The sequence below is a fragment of the Schistocerca piceifrons genome, chromosome 4, assembly GCF_021461385.2.
Source record: "Schistocerca piceifrons isolate TAMUIC-IGC-003096 chromosome 4, iqSchPice1.1, whole genome shotgun sequence".
In the NCBI taxonomy this organism is placed as follows: Eukaryota; Metazoa; Arthropoda; class Insecta; order Orthoptera; family Acrididae; genus Schistocerca; species Schistocerca piceifrons.
Window position 1 is genome coordinate 606,099,188 of NC_060141.1, and position 27,287 is coordinate 606,126,474.

Below are 27,287 nucleotides of genomic sequence, written 5' to 3' on the forward strand. Positions count from 1 at the left end.
GTACACAGAAACGTGCCAACGCTTCGGACTGCTGGGAAACGATAACTGCTGGGAACTAACACTACAAGAAGCCTTACCCACAACCTCAGTTGAACAAATGAGTGACTTATTCGCCACAATTCTAATAACATGTACCCTGTCGAATCCAAAACAGTTATGGGACACCGTCAAAGAGAGTCATGAGTGATGACATTCTTTACCAAATGCGACAAGCTCATCCTGGACTGAGCGTCGAATTCAACGACGATATCTTCAATGAAATTGAGACGTGTGCGGCTCGCGTTCTTGCCGTCCATAACTTGACATCGTGTGATGGAGGTAGTGGCACCTCGATTCCTTCTTACTAGTATTGTTTGTCCGCGAGTGGCAGTAGCAGCGGTTATCGATAGCCAGTACTGTGGTACTATCTTTAGTGTCACGGGTAGTATTCCAGGTTGTCGTGTGTGTCATTTAATTCGGTTTGGGACATAGCAGCAAGGAGGTCTGCAGCGCTAGGGCAGGACGGAACAGCTGGCGGCGTGCAGGTACTGTCGGAGCGAGGGGCTATAGCCGACAACTGAGCCCAGGACGTGTGAAGTTGAGTGAACCGTGTCCAGTACTGAAACCTCCACTGTCTGAGATCTCACTGTTGTTTGCGTGTTGCTGCTCACAGGGTCGGTGAGACCAACCGCAACAAATGGAGTCTGTCAGGTTGGCGGAAGCTATTAGCTGTCTTCTGCCCCTTGATGTTAGTTTGGATTTAGTATTATTCTTATTAGTGAAGTACAACCAGTGGTATTTTCTGCCTTGTGGCCTCTAACGCCCCAGTTACCTGACCTGGACGTTAGCATACTTTTCCGGGGGCGTACCTTTCCTCGTCATGTTGCTGTCCGACACGGCGTGTAGTTCGACACCCTCTTGAATTGTATTGTGCATATGTTTTTGGGAGGTCTACCTTGGTTCTACTGTTTCCTTCGGCCTTAGGTGTGTTTCTGAAGACATGGTGTTGTCCGTCTCTTCGCCCTTGCCTAAAGATATTCCATCGTTTTACCGGTGACCGGACGTTAGGCGGATTGGTTAGACGGTCGGTCGCCGCTTAAGCTACCCCTAGTGTGAGTTGCCATCCTGTTACGTGACTACAACTCTTGGCTGCCTGTCTCACCGCTTACACAGCTGTAGTCACCTTCCTCAAGTCGATCCAGGGATCACTGTCTGTGGATCACTCCATCTTATATGGACAAGTTGTCATAACTGTTTAAAATTTACCCAAATTTTTTAACAAGTTATAGCCTTCCCCACTTGTAATTCCGGCCTTAAGCCATTAATTGTTTGTAACACTGCTTGTGGCCTTCAACTGACAAATTATTTTCAATTTTCGGTTAATAAGGCCTGCAGCCGTCACTATAGCCTGTTACAGTTCGTTCAGATTGTTTTAAAAAAATTTTAGTGTTTTAACATGCAACTGCCTTTCTTACTTATAATTCAGACCTTCAGCTGTTGAGTATTCTGAAAACTGCTTGTGGCCTTCAGCCCCCAGTAGTTTTGAATCCCTTCTTAATCAGGCCTTCAGCCGTTAATTGTTTGTAAGATTGGTTGTGGCTTTCAGCCGACAAATAGTTTCAGTTCTGTCTTGATAAGGCCGTCACTATAGCTTGTTACAGTTATTAAGATTGTTAAAAGGGTTTTTGGTATTTTTAACGTGTAATTGTCCACCTTACTGGCAATTCAGGACTTCAGCCGTTGTGTATTTTTGAAGTTGCTTCTGGCCTTCAGCCGACGAATAATTTTGAACCTTCTTAATCAGGCCTTCAGCCGTTGATTGTGTGTAACATTGCTTGTGGCCTTCAGTCGACGATAACTTGCAATTCGTTTAATAAGGCTTTCAGCCACTAGTGTAGTAAAATCTCTTTAAAAATGATTATTGAGAGTTTTGTTTTTTAAAATAAAGTGTATGTGTCTTCTGTGCAACCAGTGGTAACTGATGAGGCCCCTTCCACACGTTTCCAGCTTTCTCTAAGTCCCACGTCTCAGAAATACTCATTGGCCTAGAAGATAAATGTTTAGTGAGAAATAACCAGACCTTAGTACAACTTGAGCTGCAGGCACCTTGAAAAGAGGTTTTCACTTTGCTACACTTCGAATTTACAAAGGAAAGAAAGGTAAAACTTCAGCGGAGTACTCCAATACATTGCAACAACAAACCAATCCCCAAAGACATCAAATGGAAATTTACAACGTTATCACGGACTGGATCGACAACAATACTGGCTGAGTTTTCACTTGGACGCACAAGGCGGCACCAGGAAATCGTTTCTAATAAATCTGTCGCTGGCGGAAATACGTGCTAAACAACACATCTCACTTGCACCGGCATCATCCGGCGTTGCAGCCACACTTATGGAGGACGAACTGCCCTTTCCGCCCTACCACTACCGTTGAATATAGCCAAAGAACAATTCCCCTTATGTAAAATCTTAAGAGCATCTGGGGAGATTAATATTTAAGGGAAGCTAAAATTATCTTCTGCAACGAGTGCACTGTGACACATAAGAAATCACTTGAAACCATGGACAGAACATTACAAGAGTTGCGAGAATCTGTGAAGTGATGGAAGGAGCCCTACTCATACTCTCAGGATATTTTCGGCAAAAACGTCTAGTTATCCCCAAGTCAACGCCAGAAGACAAAATGAACGCATACTTCAAAAAAATCACGTCTCTGGCCACATATACAAATACTGCGCCTAACAAAAAATATGAGAACTGAGCTATCGAGAGAAGAAACAACTGCATAATTTGCTCAACAAATTTTACAAATAGGCGAAGGCACACATCCTACTGACCAGACGACCGCCCTCATTAAACTCAACACTGATTTCTGCAACATAGCCACTGCTGAAAACAAACTCATCGTCCAAATTTATCGAAACATTGTTCAACTGTACTAATCCGGACTGGCTATTTGGAAGGGCAATTCTGGCAACTACATCCTCATCTACATCTACATTTACATATATACTCCGCTAGCCACCAAGCGGTGCGGCACAATTCGCGCCAAAGTCATATCCCCCCCCCCCTGTTCCACTCGCCGATCGCGCGAGGGAAAAACGACTGTCTGAACGCCTCAGTACTAACTCTTATTTCCCTTATCTTTGAACGATGATCATTATGCGATTTGAAAGTTGATGGTAATAATATATGCTCTACATCCTCAGTGAAGATTGCATTTCGGAATTTGGTGAGCAGCCCCTTCTGTTTAGCGCATCGTCTGTCTGCAAGTGTGCCCCACTTCAAACTTTCTATGAGATCTGTAACGCTCTTGCGATGGCTAAATGTACCAGTCACGAATCTTGCCGCTCTTCTTTTGACCTTCTCAATCTCTTGAATCAGATCCAACTGGCAAGGGTCCCACACAGACGAACAATACTCCAAGACTGGACGAACAAACGTATTGTAAGCTATTTCCTTTGTTGAAGGACTGCATCGCTTCAGGATTCTACCAATAAACCGCAATATAGAGGTCGCCTTACCCGCTACTTGTGTAATCTGATAATTCAATTTGAGATCATTTCGAATAGTCACACCCAGATACTTGACTGATGTTACCGCTTCCAAAGACTGATCATTTGTTTTGTACTCACACGTTAACGGGGATTTTCGCCTTGTTGTACGCAATAGGTTACACTTACTAATACTTAGAGATAACTGCCAGTCATTACACCATGCATTTATTTTCTGCAAATCCTCATTGATTTGTTCACAATTTTCGTGTAATACCACTTTCCTGTAGACTACCGCATCATCGTAAAACAGTCTAAGGCCGCTGTCAGTACCATCAACCAGATCGTTTATGTATATCGTAAAAAGCAGAGGACCTATCACGCTACCCTGGGGCACACCTGAAGTTACTCTTGTTTCTGTTGAAGTTACCCCGTTCAGGACGACATATGCTCCTTGTCTATTAGAAAACTTTCTAGCCAACCACATATGTCATTGGGTAGATCTTAAGCGCGCACTTTTTGTAGCAAGCGACAGTGCGGAACTGAGTCGAACGCCTTTCGAAAGTCGAGAGATATGGTATCAACCTGGGAGCCGGTATATAGAGCCTGTTGTATATCATGCACAAAGAGGGCCAGCTGTGTCTCACATGACCGCTGTTTCCTAAAACCGTGCTGGTTTCTGCAGATGAGCTTCTCAGAATCTAGAAAGGTCATTATGTCTGAACACAAAATATGTTCCATGATTCTACAACAAATCGACATCAATGAAATTGGCCGATAATTATGTGCATCTGATTTTCTACCCTTTTTATAGATTGCTATGATCTGGGCCTTCTTTCAGTCCCTTGGAACTTTCCGCCGTTCCAATGATCAGTGATAGATGAAGGATAAGAATGGTGCTATATTTGTAACATAGTCAACATAAAATCTTACGGGGATACCGTCTGGGCCAGATGCCTTTCTGGCCTCAAAGGATCTTAACTGTTTTACAATCCCAGATACGCTAAACACTATGCCACCATCCTTTCGTTTGTTGGATGGTTGAAAAGGGGAATGGTGCTGCAGTCCTCTATCGTAAACGAGTTTTTGAAAGCGAAGTTTACAATTTCGGCCTTCTGTTTATCATCATCGGTTACATTACCCGTATTGTCAGCAAGAGAAGGTATTGAATTATTTGTAGCGTTAATAGATTTTGCTTACAACCAAAATTTTTTGGGTTTTTTTTAGAATCTGCAGATAAAATATTGCTTTCATATTCGTTAAAAGAGTCTCTAAGTGTCCTTCTGACAGCTGCTTTCATTTCGCATAATTTCTGTTTGTCAGCGAGGCAGTGACTACGTTTAAAACGACTGTGCAAAATTCTCTGCTTTCTCAGCAACTTCCTAATATGTTTGTTGTATCAACTGGAAAGTACAAAGCACACACACTATGTACCTTCAGATTACCAGTGATCTCTACTTAACTGTCATTCCAATTTAAAAGACTGCAGTTTCCAATAAAAATAACCTACAGTTTTAGAGTTAACAAAGCGCAAGGACAAAATTTAAAATATTTCGACGTCTCAAAGACTCCTTCTTCTCTCTCAGTCAACTTTACGTAGCTTGCTCTCGAGAACGGAATTCGATAAATTTGTACATATGTACACTGGATAACCAAATGAAAAGGGTGTTTTTGTAAATAAGTATTGTAAATAGTTAGAATATTTTTCAAAAATTTTTTTTACCTCTAATACTTACCCTTTGATACTAACGATCACACAACTCCTGAGCGCAGCAAAGTACCCACCCAGCAATAAATATACTGTAATATATTTTGATTACCAAACCGAATGGTATACTTCCATTACAATGTTGCCGTAATGAACGGCAGATCAGTCATGAATGCGTATGACGGATGTACTAAACTTTTCTGGGTGAAGGGATGAACGTAAAAACATCACACTCCCATTCTTAGTTGTTATCGACTATAGGTAAGTGAGATCGATTACATCGTAATCTTCGCTAAATGCCGTGTCTATTACATTTTAAATTGCAACTGTAATTTTATAGTCGTGTGTGGTGCTCTTGCGCCTACCAATGAATCCGTATTTTCGTGCTTACTAAATGAATCTGTGGCGAAACAAACTGGTCGAAGGAGGGTCTTCATTTGTCGCGGGTGCATTACATTGACTTAGGATTCTCCCAACGAATCTGTCTGGAATTGTTAAAAATATATTTCTAAATGACTGTACCCAGTGACTAACATAGAAAAGTTCCTTCGTCTATATAAATGTAAATATTAAATCCCAGGAGATAACTGGGTTATGGTGCGTTAATCCAAACTTCGTTTGTGATTCTGCACATAGAAACTCATCTTGTTGTGGTACTTATTGCTAGATGTTTCAGAAAGTATCTAAGGGTAAGGAAGCGACGGGAGTTCTGGGGATTCTTTGCTGAAGCAATTATTGTGGTGAGCTAGTAGGCAACATTCAGCGGAATATTCAAGTGGTGATACGCTCACTACAGCGGTCTGATAATAAATGTTTAGCAGCTCCTATTATTAGCTCTTGGGGGTTGTAGAGTGGACAGAACAGATAACGTTATAATATGGAGCTCACGTCCGGCGATGCACCGGTTGTAAGTAAAATTATTGTGAAGTTCTGATCATTTTCAAGTTACCCGCTTCACAATATCCTCCTGACACATGTGCTCTATTGGAGCCCATGATACGGGCAGTGTTCTCTTTTATGTGACGAAGTTTTTTTTTTTAATTTGTAGGAAGTCCCTATGGGACCAAACTGCTCAGGTCATCGGTTCCTAGGCTTACAAAATACTTAAACTAAGTTTGACTAACTTATGCTAAGAACACCACACACACCCATGCCAGAGGGAGGACTCGAACTCCCGACACGGGGAGCTGCACGAACCGTGGCAAGACGCCTTACACCGTGCGGCTAACCCGCTCAGCAGAAGATTCAAGGCAATGGACAGTTGCTAATATGTTTCTGAATTGTGCAGACCTCTTCCTCTCCGAGTAAATACTGCAACCTACATCGTTCTGAATCTGCTTAGCGTATTCATTATTGGTCTCCCGCTACGATTTTTACCCCACACGCTTCCCTCCAGTACTAAATCGGTGTTCCCTTGATGCCTCAGAACGTGTCCTACCAACCGCTCACTTCTTCTAGTCAAGTTGTGCCACAAACTCCTCTTCTCCACAGTTGTATTTAGTACCTCCTAATTAGTCACCTGATCTATCCATCTAATCTTCAGCATTCATCTGTAGCACCACATTTGAAAAGCTTCTATTCTCTTCCTGTCTAAACTGTTTATCATCCATGTTTCACATCCATACATGGCTACACTCCATACAAATACTTTCAGAAAAGGCTTCCTGTCACTTAAGTCTATATTTCATGTTAACAAATTTCTCTTCTTCAGAAACGCTTTCCTTGCCCTCGGCAGTCTACATTTTATAGCCTCTCTACTTCGACCATCTTGTTACTTTGCTGTCTAAACAGCAAAACTCATCTACTACTGTAAGTGTCTCATTTCCTAACTTATTTCCCTCAGCATCACCCAATTTAATTCACCTAAGTTCCATTATCCGCGTTTTGCTTTTGTTAATGTTCATCTTATATCCTTCTTGCAAGACTCTGTCCATTCCGTTCAACTGTTCTTCCAACACCTTTGCTGTCTCTGACTGAATTACAATGTCATCCGCAAACCTCAAGGGATTTTATTTCTTCTCCTTGGATTTTAATTCCTACTTTAAATTTTTCGTTGGTTTCCTTTACTGTTTGTTCAACGTACAGATTGAATAACATCAGGAATGCAAACTATCTTCCCCGAGGTCGGCTTGTACCAGTTTTTCCATTCGTCTGTTATGAATTCGTATGTTACAGGTTTACAAAACTTTAATGTGATACTACTGGATGAGCGATTAGGTAGCAAAGAAATAAACTTTATTAATGAGAATATGGTTCAGATGAAGTACAACTTCAAAAATTATTACGTAGAAAATAACACAGCTACAAATATTTCTATAGCACCATTCACTACACCAAATGAAAGACAGAGTGTGTGATGTCTTAGATAAACTAGGAAAAAACGTTATGCATTTTTATATAGGAGTATAATTTAGACTGATACTGTAGAAACAAGCTGTATGATAGGTGAATGGATTGGTGAGCTACAAAATGATTGGATTACAAAGTAGGCTTCAACTGTACGAAACAGTTTTTATTTTGAGAGAAACGATAAAAATACTGCAGTGAAGAAATGGGTTTCAGTTTAATACTGTAAGAAGTTTCGAAAACTTAATGGTGAATCTATGATAAGAGAATGAAGTGGGAGAAACTGTACAACTAGAATTTAATTAGCATCCAAAGACATTAGTACAAAAAATTTAATAAACAAGGAAGTTAAGAGAGAATTCTCGTTTCAGTAGGATAACATAAAAGTTCTAGAAAATTATGACTCATTGCTGTATGGGCATTAAATTATATATTGTTCTCCGGGTGTTGCTTACCACACCATGTAAAGATTTATTTTTTTATCTTTTGAAGTATTTTCCTATATGAATGAAATTTCTACTGAAGAAGCACGACAGTGCAAGCAGTTCTAAATCATCTTAAACAATTTTGAGTATGAAGTTGTAATATTTCTGGCTTTGCAGCCATCATATTCAGTTGCAAGAAGCTCTTTTTAGAGCAGTCGACAAGGCAGCAGTGGCAAGATGACGTAATGTGGTGTGAGGTGCCGATGACAGATGGTTTGTTCCGTACAGGTATCATGAGAAAGACTGCCTAAACTGTGATCATTCTCAGCGGCTGGCTGCTGCATTCGAAAGTTCCACGCCAAAATGATAATCTTCTGTTATTAATATTAGAAAAACTAAACAGCTTGTTTACTTGCATTTCATATTAAAGCGTCTCTCAATAGTGTGCTATCATTTCATTATTTCACAAGTATTAATAACCAGGAGAATAATAAACAAATGCTAAACGAGAAGGCAGACGAAGCACGTGGGTGATCTTCGGGTCGCGCTTAACTTGCACGCGGGCGATGTAGTTCAGATGTAAGATCATAGGTGGTTCGGAAGTGTCGGAGGACAGACATGTTGCCTGTTGCTGTAGGTGTCAGTTAAGAATTTATTAGTAAACTCTGGTTGTTTGGGCGTTTAGCTGAGAACAGTGTGATAGTAATTACGAAAACATGCAGATTATTATTTTGTTGAAGAATGGAAATTATTTGTGATCAGATGTGGAATGGAATTGTGGAGTTATCATGTTCTGGTAATAAAAAACGAGTGGCATCCCGTATAAACAGAGTAGTTGAAAATTTAAATATTCACATAATACCAGTTTCTTACAGCCTCAAGACAACGGATTCACGATCTATGTGCTGTTTTCTGCGCAGGGGACAACTATTATAGAAGATGGCAGGCTGATGAACATTTATTGGAACTTATGCATTCCGCTCATGGCGGTGGAATCAAATAGGCTCCTAGCGTATACTGCAGTCTTAGAAAAATGAGATCAGTGACACGTCATCTGTGTCATCAGAGGAGGTATGAAGGACAGAAATTTTCCAGGGAAAAGTTTTATCACACTCAAATACGTATCTTCATAACTCTCGCCCTCTCTTTTTCTACTTGCCGTAAAGTTAATGTTTTATATAAAATTATTGAATGTGAATATATGAAAACTAGATATTGAGAGAAAATGTGTATGAAGCTCAACAATGAGTTTAAAATTATTTTGGCAGACAGGTATTTGAAATTAATAAGCGGTTGAGGTTTTCAGTTTTTTGGAGAGGCAAGTGTTAAGCTGGGATAAAAAGAAAAGAAAATGTTTGTGGAATTAAGGTTATGAGTTTCTTTATATGGAATTCAGTACATGAATTTCATTAGTACTTCGTATGAAGTAGGATATAGAATTTTTGGTTTAATTTTTCAAGGCCTTCTGTGGTAGGCTCTGAAAATTTGGTGCTCAGTGTTTGGGATCTCAAATTATTTTTTTAAAAATAATTGTTGTGGTCCCAAAATCTAAAATTATTTTCTGAAATTTAATTCTCATGCACCATAATTATTAATTTACGCGATACCCACTAGCATGTGGGCACGCTGGGTGAATTATGAGCGAAATTTGTGCGCAGATCTTGCGCAACGAAATTAGTGTACAGATTTTTGCACTAGTGACCCAGTGTACCCACATACTGCAATCACTTTTATTATAAAAACGTTTCTCTGGTCTAGTGTGTGTATATGTTTTTCATCTCTATGCAACTGTGTCTCCATCCTGTCCTTAAACTTCTAGAGCTTTGTCCTCCCTATGGATTTTTCTACCATACGGTGAGATTTGTAAATGTTTATATGTTGCTCATCCTTGTCCATTGTCACGTCTATTTTCCACTATGGATAGGAAGGTCCTGTTTTCTATCACGTTTAAGTCTTAATATTTGTGTCGGTCACATCTCTCAACTCTATTAATGTCTTATTTGTGTGTAGGGTCGATCAATGTAATTATAAGTCGAAGATTAATTGCAATCTACTCTCCGCAATTCGTCCTTTCATCTTCCCATCTTGCAATTCATGAAGCATAGCAATATGACCAGATTGTCTACCTCCAGGAAATCCTGCTTTTTGATGACGATTGTTTGTACCAGTAGTGAAATCCTTTGGAAGATGTAGCTGTTCCTAGCCCATCATCCCAAAACAGAAAAAAGTGTTCCAGACAGTCTTGGTTCAATCTGTAATCCGACCCCAGTGAGTCGGCAGTCAAAACATAAGTAGTATGTAACCCATTTACGTATAGTTTACCACTGTATTAAAACAAATACCCGTTAAATATAATTAATCCACACGTTTAAAAAATCTCAGCAGCGAATGTAAATAGTGACTATCAGTAAAGCTATGTACTAACTACAATTTCCCGGATTTTCCCATTACAAGACGTATGTGGAAGTTAGTAACATGTTACAACTTTACAGACAGTTTGCTTCTGGCTAAGATCCACACTTCTGCTGTCTAGCTCATCTACATTAGTAACTAACAAACCCTTCCTCCATAAGCACGGAAATTACTCTTTCTGTCCACTAGTCCTATGTGTAAAACATCGTGATACCCAGTTATCCACCAGCGGTGATACTATGTATAATGTGAATTGGGCTTAGCGCTTTTACCTAGAATCGTTGTCCATGACGATCGAACCTTGAATATGCAATGTGTCCCCCAAAAAATAAAAAGGCAAACTTGAAGAGCAGGTTACGCATACGTAAATAAGTGAAACATGTCTAGTAAACATGGGCTCTGAAATGGATACCATAAGAGATATGAGCACTTTTTCACGTTAGATACTATGAAACAGATTTCTTCCACTGCAAGGTATTTCTATTCCATGTTTTGGGAAGAGCAAGTGTTGACGAAATCAAGAAAAAATTGTCCAGTAAACATGGTGTCTAAAAGCATATTTTTAGAGCATTTGTTCATCTTCGGCAGAGTGGAACACACCTCTTCCACTGAACAGGTGCTCGTAGCACAGTATTTTAGAGTCCGTATTTACTCGACATTTTTTCCTTGCTTTGGTCCAAACTACCTTCTCCAAAATATGAAAAGCAAAGACATTGTAATAGAAAAGGTGTGTTTCATAGTATCGAAGACGAACACGTGCTCGTATCTCTTAAGGCACGCGCTTTAGGACCCTTGTTTAATAATTTTTTTCTTGTTTTTATGTAAGGAACCTGTCCCTAAGGTTTGCCGTTTTTTGGGGGGGGGGGGGGGGGGCGTTCTATGTATTCGACAGTGTTGTGAATAAAAACAATGTCCTGGATTGAGAAAAGTAAGTTTCTAAAGCTAGTACTGCTGTGTGTAATACTGCCACCCGCCATTAACAAATTTTCCATTAAAAGAAACAGCACTTGTCTACGGCATATACATCCCGAACTGACTTTTGAAAAGTAATTAGCTTACGATGAATTAACAGTCATCTATCAGGGCAACGGAATCGTATGTGTAAGATAGTTTACAATAATACCACAGTTAGTATCACTGTTTGGTATAATCGATTTCTACGTTAAATAATTTAAACCACAGACAGGACAGATAATTTTTGTAACCTATTCTCTGTCTCTATTGGATGGAACGCGTAGTTCTGAACACGTCAACTCAGCCTCCTTAGTTGCTCAGATGTAGACCCTTCATGAACACTTAGTGATACCCAACAAAAGAAAAATGATTAGATTCCTACCTGTCAAACGCATCTTAGTCATATGTAGTAATTCCTTTACGAATCGTGGCGTGGTAAATGTAGAGCATAAACTATGTTCTCCACCTTTTTAATAATACGGCGCTGAAGAATAGAAGATGTATCGTCTGCATGAAGTTCATTAATCCTTTATGACACTGATTTTAACGTCGACCACTTGTACTTTGTAGCAGAAGTGTACTTGTTTATTTAAAAAACCATAATGCATAAGGGTAATTGTGAAACTATATGGCAACACCAGTTATTAGGTGTCTGTTAACCATTCAGATGGGAAGGACTCGACCAGCACCATAATCTATTGCACAGCAGTATTATTAAGTAGTTACATAAAGGAAGACATCAGTGTAAATGTAATAACATGAATGTAATATAATTTTACATAAAGCAAACCATCAAAATCAAGTATTGCAAATACAAAACAGAAACAGATTGTGCGTATTACGCAGTTGAAAAAAATTAATGGGTTTACTACTTAAAAAGTTCTAGTTTTAATCTATAAAAATGTTTTCAAGATTAGTAATAGTTTTGTGGTGGCTTATTATTTCTCCTACAGCTGTGTAGGAACAGTATATAACTTAATTAGATTACACTGAGTCGGGATATTGTTCTGAAGCCATGAAGAATTTGTTTACTAACTAACTTAGTAGTAGTGGTTATGCAACCTAACAAACACTGACTCACACAGCACTCTAACAAACAATACTTACGTAGATTAGATCCGTATGAACTGAACAAATCGAGTTTCCCAAGGAGGGATGTTCATGTAGATAATTACTAAAAAAAATACCACATTTGGACGATGGACTTGGAGTTCAATATCAAGTCCCCTTCCCCAAGTGATGTTGGTAAAGGTGTACCTGAATCAACTATTTCCTGTACTCTTTTATTCTCTGCTTAAATTAAACCATAAATTTATAGTTTCCTACTTCCAGATTCTTGTGTGTTTCTTTAAAAAATAAATGTAATTGCTGTAAGCAAATAAAAGATAACACCAAAGTGCAGACGAAAGAACTGCACGCAGGCCCACCTTCACGTGGTGCTGCATGGGCAATAGTGCTTGCTGCATGGTGGTGGCCATGGATATTGGCTAAGAGGTCTGTATGGAACACTCTGACCTGCCTAATGTAATAAACTGGCTGCCTTAGTAGTCATAGTAAAGCTTGAAAAGAAACGCAGTATAAATGGGAGCAGTTATGATTGATATGATGTGGCAGTCCCCCCGAGTATATGACTATAATGTGCTAATTTTTCTCTCTAATGCGATGTAAAAAAGCAAATTTTTATGTCATGCATATTATTGACGCTTTAAAGCCCATTTGTGGCGGAGTATGGGAAGCTCGTCTCTAGAATGACCCATCTTTCCATTATAAAAGCACATGTATGTGGGTTCGTTATTGCCTATATGTAGTAGATACATTAAAGTTCTTCGGTTTCTACCGCAGGTCCCAGTTACTCGCTCTCTATAGCACCTTTTTATAAGGGTATATGTGTTTCACCCCTCTCGTATATGTCTAATGCTTATGCCACAAATTTCGAATAATCCCACAGCCTGTATCCCGGTTTTTTCCATTATTTCTCCTTCTTTTACATACGGCTTCATGTTTTACCATTCTTCATATTTTTGACTTTTCATTCATATTATGCAAGTGTGTAAATTTGCCTCAATATTTACGTTCTGATTGTTTACCCTTGCAAGATTCTTTAGCATCCAACAACGATACAGATTCCACACCCAGTCAGACTGTACCTCTTCCATATGTCTACCCTGAAAAACTCCTGTAAACATGAAGGGAAAGCTGTCAATGCCAACACTTATATACACTAAACTACATGGACTGTGGTGTATGCCAGGCATGTAACAATGTTTGTTAGTGCATCATAGGCAAGTGTGGTGACTAGGTATCTTAAATACATTTCTATAGTTCCATGACCATCTAACAGTGTTGAGACTTATTTATACTTTCCTCCTGTGTTAGTAACATAACTGATCAATTGCAGGTATCAAAACTTGTATATATACAGTATAGATTCATGAATTATGTATATAGCAGATGGAAATAATATAAATGTACGAGAATAGTTGTGCTGTTGTTAGTTACCTTGCAAAGTTTCCTAAGCATCCAGCACATACTGTCGTACATCTCCTACACATCTAGTGCTTATGTAACAAAAGTCCACAGCTCCTCTGTTTAAATACAGATATCGCATCCGCTTTTTGTCCATGTTTTTCTTCAGTGTTTTCGTACTTTTTTCACATTTTACGTATTTTTCCTTTTTTCCACATTTATCCATAATTTCTGTAATTTTAGCCCTAATCTATGTGTAAATGTACAAAAATGTTTATACTCTTATTGTTTATCCCTTCGTGTTTCCTTAGGATCCAGCAGTAATTCTGGGACCCTCCACCAAACCAAGACAATTTACAGAGAATCTGCAAGATCACTTGTTACTATTCGTCTCCAGATCTCAATCCAGAAAAAAATCACTCTATGAACACATGACAATGACGACTTCCATTTTGCGCTTTCTTGCATGTTAGTAACACAGAACAGAGTGATACGAAAAACGCATCTGTCAAAGCGATAGACTGCGAGTCGAAAAATTCTGTATCAGAACAGTTAATATCTAATGGAACCAACGTGTCAAGCAGACTTAAACCACTTCCTATTAAAGATTATGACCATCACACACACACACACACACACACACACACACACACACACACACACACACACACACACACACATCTCAGCTAACATATTATTGGGAAATAATACTACATAATTGGCTTTGTAAGTTTGACACTACCAACAAATGTATGTGAGCATTTTTTTTTTTTTTTTTGTGAGCCAACTAGGACCACATTTGCCTGCCTCCAATAACTGCAACGCAGTAGTTTCACATTGCTGTGTCTACTCAACATGTGTAAAACATGAGAGATAGGCAAAAAAGCTACACATGTGGAACCACAATATCATTAGATAGATGTCAAGAAGAACTTTGCTAATATACATAATATTAATAACACTTCATTTCAGAAATTATTGTTGGGAAAGGGAGAAATATATAATACAGAACACGTATGAGGCATGCATAGTGTGTTCTCTGCTTGTTGCTCTTACAAGATGCAGCCTGCTAACATTATCGTGGCTGTTGTCTGTTGCCGTCACATATCCACCATCCGTGGGTGTCTTCAGTATGCATCTATATCGTTTAGCAGGAGGCGATGTGGAATGGAATATTTAGACATTAGCCAGAGCGACATAGATCAGTGATGCAGCTTCTCTCAGATGCGACACTTGCTTAGGCATTTCATATGCAACTGTTGACATATGTCAATGGCGTGGTATCGATACATGATACCACAGTTTTTACCTGCATCATTGCCAATGCTATCGAGAAAAGACGTCCTCAATAGCGGAAAAATTGATGTGTTGTGGGTGTACATAGTTGGACATTCTTTTATTTATGAATGTCCTAATCGTAGTCTTACAGCAACATCACACTAATAATGTGTGGATAAGATAGATATGGCATATATCTGTTGCAGCGTGTTATTTGCGTCATGAGGAATAAGAGTGTACTTGAAAAAATGTCACATCTTGCTAGTTGTTTAATATGGGAAAACTGCATAATTCATTTACAATTTGCAGTGTGGTAATTACTCTGTCTCATACTTACAGTGGGTATTTGTGGAAAACTCGGCTAAAACTGTAAATAGATATGGAATGTTGCTATTAGAAAATTCTGAACACATTGCTGCTGCTTGTGTTGACAAAAATACAAAACTTGATGGTGGCCATTTTCGACCATTGATTATAGTAATGTTAGCTTCCAATGTGGAATGAGCCAACACAATCTCACACACAATTCGTTTAGAGGAGTGGGTGGACTAATATTTTCCGCCGTTTTGCAAGATATACCATTATATCAGAAAATTTTAATAACTCAGCTGCACGCTATTATGTCATATTATCTTATCTCGTAAATTACGGAAATGACGCAGAGATTTTTTAAGTAGCATGACTGTAATAGGTTTCTAACCATAGTGAACCGACCTTGATTGGTACGGCCCATGCATTTGTTCTGGTAATATAATGGGGAGGGAGAGATTAAGGAGCTAGAGTCTTGTTGGTTCAGAGGCAAAAAGGAGATGCTGGAGGAGAACAGAAGGGGGTAGAGGCTCCCTGAGGGTTTGGGGAGGGGCGATCTTGAACATACCTCGCACCGTTGCCTCAGGCGTAACGTGCTATCTGGGATATCTTATCGTCATAGCTATCATTTTATAAGTGGACTGAACCAGTTATTATCAGTTTGGTCCCCATAACCACCCTGCCACCCTAATTAGAACTTACCTCAGCATGCGTGCACTATCGACGATATGTGGGTGCTGACTAACTTGGGTAACAACAACCATTCCGATGTATACTGAATAATACAATACAATACAATATTGTCAATACAATTTCACCTGCACCTCATCGGGCATCTAGCAGCCACATACTGAGCGCAACACTGCTCATCCACACCCTGGAGTAGTGGATCGTTGATATTCTGCCCTCGGCACGTTCATGTCCACCACAACCACCATCATGGCTGGCTAATCTATCCTCTACACTAGGGATCTGGAAGTAACAACACATTTCGTGCTGCTTGCAAAATTTCTGTGATGTTAAGGTACTATACCTTGTTATGTTAGTTTTTGTACCAGCTACGTATTTATTTTTTCTTATCTCAACATTAAAGAAAAGGTCTGTTCGGGAAATGAAAGGAATACACAAAGCTCATCCATTACACTACCAAAGGAGATGTTGAGTTCGTTCTCAAAAAAATGGTTCAAACGGCTCTGAGCACTATGGGACTTAACATCTGTGGTCATCAGTCCCCTAGAACTTAGAACTACTTAAACCTAAGGACATCACACACATCCATGCCCGAGGCAGGATTCGAACCTGCGACCGTAGCAGTCGCGCGGTTCCGGACTGAGCGCCTAGAACCGCTAGACCACCGCGGCCGGCAGTTCGTTCTCAATTTGCCTTACGTGTACGTTACGAAAGGCTTCAATCGACTATGCGGCACAGTAAGTGTTGTAATATGTGGTACCCCTCTCGGCAGTCCTTATATTTGCCCATCTCGAACACTCGTTCTGACTTCATCAGATCTGTGTTACCAAACCATGGTTAATTGCTTTCTTGTCGTTATAATCACTTAGTAAGCATCCAATCGTTGGCGATGAATGGCAGCACGGAAATTTTTCTTTAAAAGGAGAAAGCGTCAGTCGCGTTCTGTGTACCCACCAATCCCTTTATGTTGTACCTTTATTTCGAAGAGGAGCAGCAGATATACCTGTGTCTACCAACGGTATCTGAAAGCTTTGACCCTGGATCTAGACACTGAATTTACTGAATCCATACTCCATAAAAAAATTGTCGTTTACTTATGTTACAAAAACATTTTAAACTAGTTACATAATTTTGCTAACGAAAACAAACCAAAATACACAAGCAGTTCGAGACACTGTTAGCAATACCGTATTTCCGTGCTGCACTCATCACATTTCATCCTTCTTCCCATTTACCGATGATTCTCCCTTCGTGGAACCATCCAGATGTCTCCAGGCGATCTTTTAATGAAGAACACCGGGACAGCGCACTGTACTTGTTCGCTCTTTGACGTACACGCTGTCTTCTCCCGTTCCCTCAACTGACTTGTGCACTGCTAGGAGACTACTGTTAACATGCCCTCACACTTTCATTCATTTCCATCTAGTTCTTAATATGTTATCTTTCCTTATTTATCCAGTCCTAAAATTTTCCAGGACAGTGTATTTACGAGAAAAACCGCTATTCATGTCTTTTTATTAATTACCAGCTGATAAAAAATAGACTGATGCGCCAAAGAAACTGGTATAGGCATACGTATTCAAATACAGAGATATGTAAAACGGCAGAATACGGCGCTGCAGTCGGCAACGCCTATGTAAGACAACAAGTGTCTGGCGCAGTTGTTAGATCGGTTACTGCCGCTACAATGGCAGGTTTTCAATATTTAAGTGAGTTTGAGCGTGGTGTTATAGCCAGCGCACGAGCGATGTTACGCAGCATCTCCGAGGTAGCGATGAAGTGGGGCTTTTCCCATACGACCATTTCGCGAGTGTACCGTGAATAATAGGAATCCGGTAAAACATCAAAACACCGACATTGCTGCGGCCGAAAGAAGATCCTGCAGGAACGGGAGAAACGACGACTGAAGAGAATCGTTCAACGTGACAGAAATGCAAACCGTCCATAAATTGCTGCAGATTTCAATGCTGGGCCGTTAGTGCGAACTATTCCACGAAAAATCGTCGTATTGGCTTTTGGAGCCCACTCGTGTACCCTTGATGACGGCACGACACAAAGCTTTTGGAGCCCACTCGTGTACCATTGATGATTACGTGACACAAAGCTTTATTCCTCGCCTGGGGCCGTCAACACCGACATTGGACTGTTGATAACTGCAAACATGTTGCCTGGTCGGACAAGTCCCGTTTCAAATTGTATCCATCGGATGGATGTATACGGGTGTGGAGACAGCCTCATGAATCCGCAGACCCTGCATGTCAGCAGGGGACTATCAAAGCTAGTGTAGGCTCTCTAATGGTGTGGGGTGAATGCATTTGGCGTGATATGGGGCAACTGATACGTCTAAATACGACTCAGTGCACTGCGACGGACTTTGGCAATTCCAGTAGGGCAATGCGACACCCTACAGCTCCAGAATTGCTACAGAGTGGCTCCATGGACACTCTTCTGAGATTAAATACTTCCGCTGGCCACCAAACTCCCCATACATGAACATTATTTAGCATATCTGGGAGGCCTTGCGACGTGCTGTTCAGAAGAGACCTCCTTTCCCTCGTACTCTTACGGATTTATGGACAACCCTGCAGGATTCATGGTGTCAGTTCTCTCCAGCATTACTTAGACATTAGTCGAGTCCATGGCATGTCGGCACTTCTGCGTGCGCTCGGGAGCCGAACACGATTTTAGGCAGGTATACCAGCTTCCTTGGCTCTTCAGTGTATAATACAGCAAAATTATCAGTATATTAGCTCACAAACCAGGCATTGCCCAGATACTAATTTTCCCAATTTTTTATTAGAAACTGAAACAAAAACACGAACTGTGCTTGTATCGAAAAAAAAAATCCATTTCAATGTATTCGTGAAAATAGCTCCGAGATTATGAAAATCCGTGCAACGAAAACGCATGATGTACAAATGTATAAGTACAGCACGAAAATGGAGAAACATGATACCGGACAGTTTCTGCACGCTGGGTGTAATTGCTTCACATGTCTACAACTCGATTTTGCAATGGTCTCTACGGATATGTCTAATCATAGCTCTCTGGACAACTAACGTTTTCGCCTTGCCGGTTTGCGCTTCGCAGTTGAAAGCTGTCAAAAGCGCTGACGGTTGTAAGATATTTCCATAATTTCATTGCGTTCTACGAGTACCTTAGTAGTAGAAAATAAATTTATCATTTCGTGCATAGTGCGGCAACTTTTCTGGCATCTGTGGTTTCACAAAGTTATGTCGCTTGAACTTCGTGTCGTACAATTATGTATTTGTGTAGGTACATTCACCGGCATAAGTGGCTACTGCCTGCGAAATATGTTGCCAATAGACTCTTAAATAGCAAAGGAGTAATAAACTTAAACATCATGCATGATGCGATAGATTTTCAGCCACCTTAGTATTTATGACGTCATATCTCCTGAATTACGTTAGGTAGGTGGTTCCTACACCCTCAGAGATTGTTGCCTGACAGTAAATGATACGTTTACGAACTTTACTTGAAATTCGTCTATTGGTTTATGGATTAATTCCATCATATCCTGTGCAAAGAAAGAGTTTCGAAGCTACTGCTGTTTTACTATGTAGTATTTTCCAGAAAGAGACACATCATGATTACCTTTACAAAATATTGCTCTCCACTGACTTTTCAACAGCGACACAGGAAATCTCTTTCGACTTTTTGTGCCACTGTGTAAATTAAATGCCCACCTTAATCAAATTACCCCGCTCGAACGTTCGAAAATGGAGATTTAGCGCCATCGTACCGTAAGTCAAAGCTTTTTAATGCGCTCTTTATTAAGAGTCAGCCGAGTGAATATTTTTCCTGTAATAACAGTTAGCTGGATTCCACGTACGACGCCTTCTGCTTTACAAGTAGCTTCCAGCTACGTAATTACCCCTTGAATAAGAAATGCTTTTGTTATGGTAGGAGGCGTTCCCGGAACCACTACTCGCTTTGAGAGGACGTACAGACATGCTTTCGATCTCTCTCTCTCTCTCTCTCTCTCTCTCTCTCTCTCTCACGAAGTTGTATGTCAAGAAAGTTACATGACAGTTGTAATGATATTGTCTGCTTGCCTTCTGGAGCAAACAATTGTGCGCTAAACTTTCGTGGGAGTGAACTTTATTTAGCACGAAAAACCTCGTTACGAGTTTTAAAGTGTGAGAAACTGATGAAGATGGACTTTTTTTTACAAAAATATTACGAAAAACATTGATTAAATGTGCCATGACCTACAAAGAACTACTATATGGAAAACTAATATTTATGATCATTGTCATTCTTAGAACAAATGCGCTGATGATTTCTTTTCTCACTTATTCTTCTTCTTTTTTGATTTTTGATGATACATCTTGAGCGTGCTGGCGGCCAGACGCCATTGCTGTAAGTGTAACACTTGCTGATTTCAAGCAACAGATGAAATTTTACCTAATTCTGTACTCCCTTACTGCAGTATTTGCTAACCCCACCAGCCTACGCTTTAAGAAGTGTGTGTGAATATTTTAAATGACACGGAACAGATGCAGATACTATTCATATTGTTGTCGGCCATCTGAAGAGTGATAAAAGTTATTTTACAATAGTTCTCAACTGATTAATAATATTCAACTTACACTTGTTTGAAAAAATACTAATAATACTAATCATAGCGTGTAGGCTTTCACGGCCGGCGTCTTCAGTAATTAAAACTTCCGGGCTAAGAGGCCGTGGTCCAATAGTAGAAATACTACACGCTCTATATAAACAGGACCTCCACGGCCTAGCAGCCAGTCGTAGAGTCACCTCAGATGATGTTGCCCGCAGCTGGCAGCGAAACGTCAGGGAGAAGTATTTCTACTATTGGACCACGGCCTCTTAGCCCGGAAGTTTTAATTACTGACTAATAATACCGCTTCAGAGTTGATAGGTATTTTGCTTAATTTCAAGGAATTTTGTGTAAAAACATCGCGCTTGTTTGTGCTAATAGAATCTGTGGCCAAGACGATGTTTTATCAATATTTAAAGAAAGAAAATATTTATCGAGAGAAGCTTCAAATATTACGAGATGGTACACACAATTGTTCATGCTAGGACGTACCCCACGATAGCTGGATATTTTGTTAAAGAACTATATTCGGTATTTAATAAAAAGATATCCCTGAGAGTTTTCTAGCCGGAACTTATAGCTATAACCGCCAAAGACAGATTAATACCGTGTGGTTGTAGTTTGCGCGCGTAGGTGAGATGTATTTTCTGATAAAGCAGATGAACAATTAATATAATCTTACCATCAAAGAGAACTGCTATTACGCTATTACGTATGTGCATGCTACTTCAAATTAAAAGATGTTTCAGCGGTAAAGCTAGCTACCTGTAGAATCCTCGCAGATTGTTTTCAGTGTATATTCTGAAAGTTTCGCGTAACGTATTACGCAAACAGTATTAAACTAGGACAACATACTAAGATTTACTGCGCATAAATAAGCTTTATCAGATTCGTGTGATACATTTCACAGAGTGCGCATCTCTTTACAATAAATTAATACAATAACACTATTCATGCAGACATTCTACATGACACGACACGGCACACACCACAGTACGTACGTTAACCACTAGTCCAAAATTTACAAATTTCTTTCTGTATTTTGCAATGACGATTTTTGATCATAACTTTGCTTGTGCGTCTGCAGTGATTAAGCTACTAATCATAACACAGTGCAGAGAATATGCATAGGATGAAGAAAAAATGCCACACTTGGAGGTCGGCATGCTATTCCTCATCCGGATTCAAGACAGGAGATTATCTAGCAACATCAGATTGGTTGCATTTTAAAAACACTTGTGTGAAACCTAAGAGGTGGCAACACCGTCACAACGTGCAGCGCATCGGAATGGGCAAAGGAACCTGTATCACTCCGCACTACTTTACCAGCCGCCGTAGCTGGGTGAGTATACAGTTGGAACATCAAACCCGGATCCACCAAGATAGCGTTCGAATAGTCGTCAAAATCATTTTTAAATTTTTAGACGGCCGTTCCACAGTTCTTGCCGTTTAAAAGCAGGACATCGTGACAGCAATCTATTACATGACGGTGGGATCCACTAAATTGTAGTGCAAGTGTCTACTAACCGCACACAATACCTCATCCTTAATGGTCCTGTCAAGTTCATGTAAGCTGGCTTCCCGATGGAGTAAGGAAGCGATGAATGTGTCGATATGCTTTTAGTGCTGGGTGCATCCCGTAACCAAATTGCTGCTGCTCGTGCGTATGGTCCACAGTGCCTTCAAACGCGCCATCCCGATTAGAATGTTTTTCGTCAGCTGGAGCAACGCCTTCGGAAAACCGGTGATCTTCGTCCACAAGTGATGAACTGAGGTCGTCCAAAGACAAGGCGTACTCCACAAATGGACAACATTCCTGAAATCGTTCTCCAGTCACCTCGGCGAACTACCCGCGATATTGCGAGGCAGTTGCAGATATATGTGTGTTTGCAGGTGGGCGTATTTCAGCCGCCAAATAGTCAGTGACCATTATCTAGCTTAGTTGGCATAAACAGCAGGAAATTTATACCGTAATATGAGCAAAAGTAATTTGCTTTTTTAAGCCCACCATAGTACATAAAACATTTCTCACAATACCAGCTGTGTACGAAAATTTTCTTCAAGAAGCAAGTCCACATTGACAGCTAGATACAAACTGACAGATGTAACTAGGCCATGTTGTTGTTGTGGTCCTCAGTCCTGAGACTGGTTTGATGCACCTCTCCATGCTGCTCTATCCTGTGCAAGCTTCTTCATCTCCCAGTACCTACTGCAACCTACATTGTTTTGAGTCTGCTTAGTGTATTCATCTCTTGGTCTCCCTCTACGATTTTTACCCTCCACGCTGCCCTCCAATACTAAATTGGTGATCCGTTGATGCCTCAGAGCATGTCCTACCAACCGATACCTTCTTCTAGTCAAGTTGTGCCACTAACTCCTCCCCAATTCTGTTCAATACCTCCTCATTAGTTATGTGATTTATCCATCTAATCTTAAGCACTATTCTGTAGCACCACATTTCGAAAGCTTCTATCCTCTTCTTGTACAAACTATTTATCGCCCATGTTTCACACATGGCTACACTCCACACAAATACTTTCAGAAACGACTTCCTGACATTTAAATCTATACTCGATGTTAACAAATTTCTCTTATTCAGAAACGCTTTCATTGTCATTGCCAGTCTACATTTTATATCCTCTCTACTTCGACCGTCATCAGTTATTTTGCTCCCCAAATAGTAAAACTCCTTTACTACTTTAAGTGTCTCATTTCCTAATCTAATTCCCTCAGCATCACCCGACTTAGTTCGACTACATTCCATTATCATCGTTTTGCTTTTGTTGATATTCATCTTATATCCTCCTTTCAAGACACAGGTCATTCCGTCCAACTGCTCTTCCAAGTCCTTTGCTGTCTGTGACAGAATTACAATGTCATCAGCGAACCTCAAACTTTTTATTTCTTCTCCATGGATTTTAATACCTACTCCGAATTTTTCTTTTGTTTCCTTTACTGCTTGCTCAATATACAGATTGAATAACATCGGGGATAGGCTGCAACCCTGTCTCACTCCCTTCCCAACCACTGATTTCCTTTCATGTCCCTCAACTTTTATAACTGCCATCTGGATTCTGTACAAATTGTAAATAGCTGTCGATGTGGGCTTTCCCGCCGTTTATGCCAGATAAGCTTGATAATGGTCATCAAACGAAACTAGTCGCGAATTGTGCCCAATAAACGATAGCTTGAGGCTTCGCCATGAATTTTATCAGTAGCAGATATCTCAAAGACTGCTCCTTGAAGTATTGCACGATTAAGAACTGCATCCATATCATTACACTTTAACTCAGCACCAGCAGGCAGAAGACCACATTTGATGAAAATAGTTTTATAAACGGCTGTTGCACCAAGTGGAAGATAACGAACATTCGATAAATAAAGTGATATGGTCTCATGAATCTAGCTTCACTCGAGGAGGTATTTTCAACCTCCACAACGGTCATTAGTGGTCAGAACATAATTCACACGTCAGCCGTGAACGTGGCTTTCAGGCACGCTTTGGCATAACGCTGTGGGGTGGAATTTTGTGGGGTGTTGTTTAGGGCTCTTGCCTGTTGTCGGACACGCTGAATGCGCCCCTGTATCGTACGTTTCTTTGCAATAGTTTGCCTGACGGATTAGAAAACGTTCCAATTGGTGTTCGGCGACAACTACGGTTTCAGATCGTACTGAAACCACACTTCAGAATGAATGTGTAAATGAAGCGTTTCCAGGTATATACACTCCTGGAAATGGAAAAAAGAACACATTGACACCGGTGTGTCAGACCCACCATACTTGCTCCGGACACTGCGAGAGGGCTGTACAAGCAATGATCACACGCACGGCACAGCGGACACACCAGGAACCGCGGTGTTGGCCGTCGAATGGCGCTAGCTGCGCAGCATTTGTGCACCGCCGCCGTCAGTGTCAGCCAGTTTGCCGAGGCATATGGAGCTCCATCGCAGTCTTTAACACTGGTAGCATGCCGTGACAGCGTGGACGTGAGCCGTATGTGCAGTTGACGGACTTTGAGCGAGGGCGTATAGTGGGCATGCGGGAGGCCGGGTGGACGTACCGCCGAATTGCTCAACACGTGGGGCGTGAGGTCTCCACAGTACATCGATGTTGTCGCCAGTGGTCGGCGGAAGGTGCACGTGCCCGTCGACCTGGGACCGGACCGCAGCGACGCACGGATGCACGCCAAGACCGTAGGATACTACGCAGTGCCGTAGGGGACCGCACCGCCACTTCCCAGCAAATTAGGGACACTGTTGCTCCTGGGGTATCGGCGAGGACCATTCGCAACCGTCTCCATGAAGCTGGGCTACGGTCCCGCACACCGTTAGGCCGTCTTCCGCTCACGCCCCAACATCGTGCAGCCCGCCTCCAGTGGTGTCGCGACAGGCGTGAATGGAGGGACGAATGGAGACGTGTCGTCTTCAGCGATGAGAGTCGCTTCTGCCTTGGTGCCAATGATGGTCGTATGCGTGTTTGGCGCCGTGCAGGTGAGCGCCACAATCAGGACTGCATACGACCGAGGCACACAGGGCCAACACCCGGCATCATGGTGTGGAGAGCGATCTCCTACACTGGCCGTACACCACTGGTGATCGTCGAGGGGACACTGAATAGTGCACGGTACATCCAAACCGTCATCGAACCCATCGTTCTACCATTCCTAGACCTGCAAGGGAACTTGCTGTTCCAACAGGACAATGCACGTCCGCATGTATCCCGTGCCACCCAACGTGGTCTAGAAGGTGTAAGTCAACTACCCTGGCCAGCAAGATCTCCGGATCTGTCCCCCATTGAGCATGTTTGGGACTGGATGAAGCGTCGTCTCACGCGGTTTGCACGTACAGCACGAACACTGGTCCAACTGAGGCGCCAGGTGGAAATGGCATGGCAAGCCGTTCCACAGGACTACATCCAGCATCTCTACGATCGTCTCCATGGGAGAATAGCAGCCTGCATTGCTGCGAAAGGTGGATATACACTGTACTAGTGCCGACATTGTGCATGCTCCGTTGCCTGTGTCTATGTGCCTGTGGTTCTGTCAGTGTGATCATGTGATGTATCTGATCCCAGGAATGTGTCAATAAAGTTTCCCCTTCCTGGGACAATGAATTCACGGTGTTCTTATTTCAATTTCCAGGAGTGTAGATTGGTCGTGGAGTTCCAATGCTCTGGCCCCTAAGTTGTCCGAAACATAATCCACTAGATTTTTATTTTTGGGGCCCTAAAACATCAGGTCTATAGTACTCCGACCATAGATGTACACGACCTGATAACTCGTTTGCCTGCCACTTCGCAATGGTCGATGCAAGTGTGTTGCGTAGCGTCAAGGAAAGTACGATCTAGTGAATGGCGAATCCTGGCAAATGCAAGGTAGGCGCTTTGAACGTCTTCTGTAAAGTGAACGTTGGTCTTACGTGTACGTGCTGGGTCTGTGAGTATAAGGCTAGACGTCAGAACATACAGAATGGAATTATCGTGAATAGCATACTGTGCTGTCCAGTGTTGATTACCTGTTGTGTTTCTTGCACCTCATTGGATGCACATGATGTTACCACATCCATTGGCTTCATTTGTGTCATGGACGAAACAGTGGTCGTTTACGGGTGTAAGAAGTCATGTTATGCCTTAAAGATTCAATAAAGGTAAGAGCAACGGAAAGAAATACACAATGTACCGCATTGCGGAGGTGTAAATTGGATACGATTTAATGCTTTAACTGAAAAAATGCCAAATCGACACGAATATCAGCGAATCCTTATACCTGTTCCCACGCCATTCCCTCCTCTCACTGAGCTAATGGGACAGCTCCAGTACAGCAAATGTTACAGCGTGCCAGAGTATAGTTCTTTTAATCGCATTTCTATTAAACCTATTTGCCGGGCTAGTTATCCCTAAAACATTTCTGCCTGAAATGAGACGAGGAATTGCATGTCGACAACATAGTGCGGAAGATATCTACTGATATCTCTACTAATAGACGGCCGCGGTGGCCGAGCGGTTCCAGGTGGTACAGTCTGGAACCGCGCGACCACTACGGTCGCAGGTTCGAATCCTACCTAGGTTAGTTAGGTTTAAGTAGTTCTAAGTTCTAGGGGACCGATGACCTCAGATGTTAAGTCCCATAGTGCTCAGAGCCATTTGAACCGCATTCATCGGCATAAGTGGCTACTGCCCGCGAAATATATTGCGAATAGACTTAGTAGCAAAGGAGTAATAAACTTAAACGTCATGAACCATCTCTACTAATACCATTTTTATCTGTTCGTAAAGAAACTTCATGATTTTCATTTATACCATATGTGTCCCGTACCGTGCATGTCTAAAAGTTTATATTCATATTGTTACGTTGCAGATATATCTACCAAGCACCAGCGCTTCTGACCATCCCAGCGACGGTCTTTCGAGTGGAGCTGCCGAATCTTAAAATTCTGTGAGTATAGCAGTCAAAGATTCTAGAGTAATTTTAAGTAGTCTATGAGAGTACGCAATGTAACATATGTAGCAACGTGGAAGAGGCTGGCTTTCTCCAACAACATACGTAGCTCCAAGCGCTTTTTGTATGGCATTCTACGTTAGTCATGACTTTCAGATAGTGAAAACACATTTAAAACACATTTAAAATAAACTAAAATT

The 27,287-nt window shown here is 41.2% G+C and overlaps 1 protein-coding gene across 1 annotated transcript in view; it reads left to right on the forward strand.

Moving 5' to 3' along the window:
• Positions 1–27,287, forward strand: part of LOC124796047 (lutropin-choriogonadotropic hormone receptor-like) — a 503,184-nt gene that overhangs the window by 247,175 nt on the left and 228,722 nt on the right. The window contains exon 4 of the mRNA XM_047260133.1: positions 27,007–27,084. Within this exon, the coding sequence (XP_047116089.1) occupies positions 27,007–27,084 (78 nt within the window). The remainder of the gene's footprint in view (positions 1–27,006; positions 27,085–27,287) is intronic.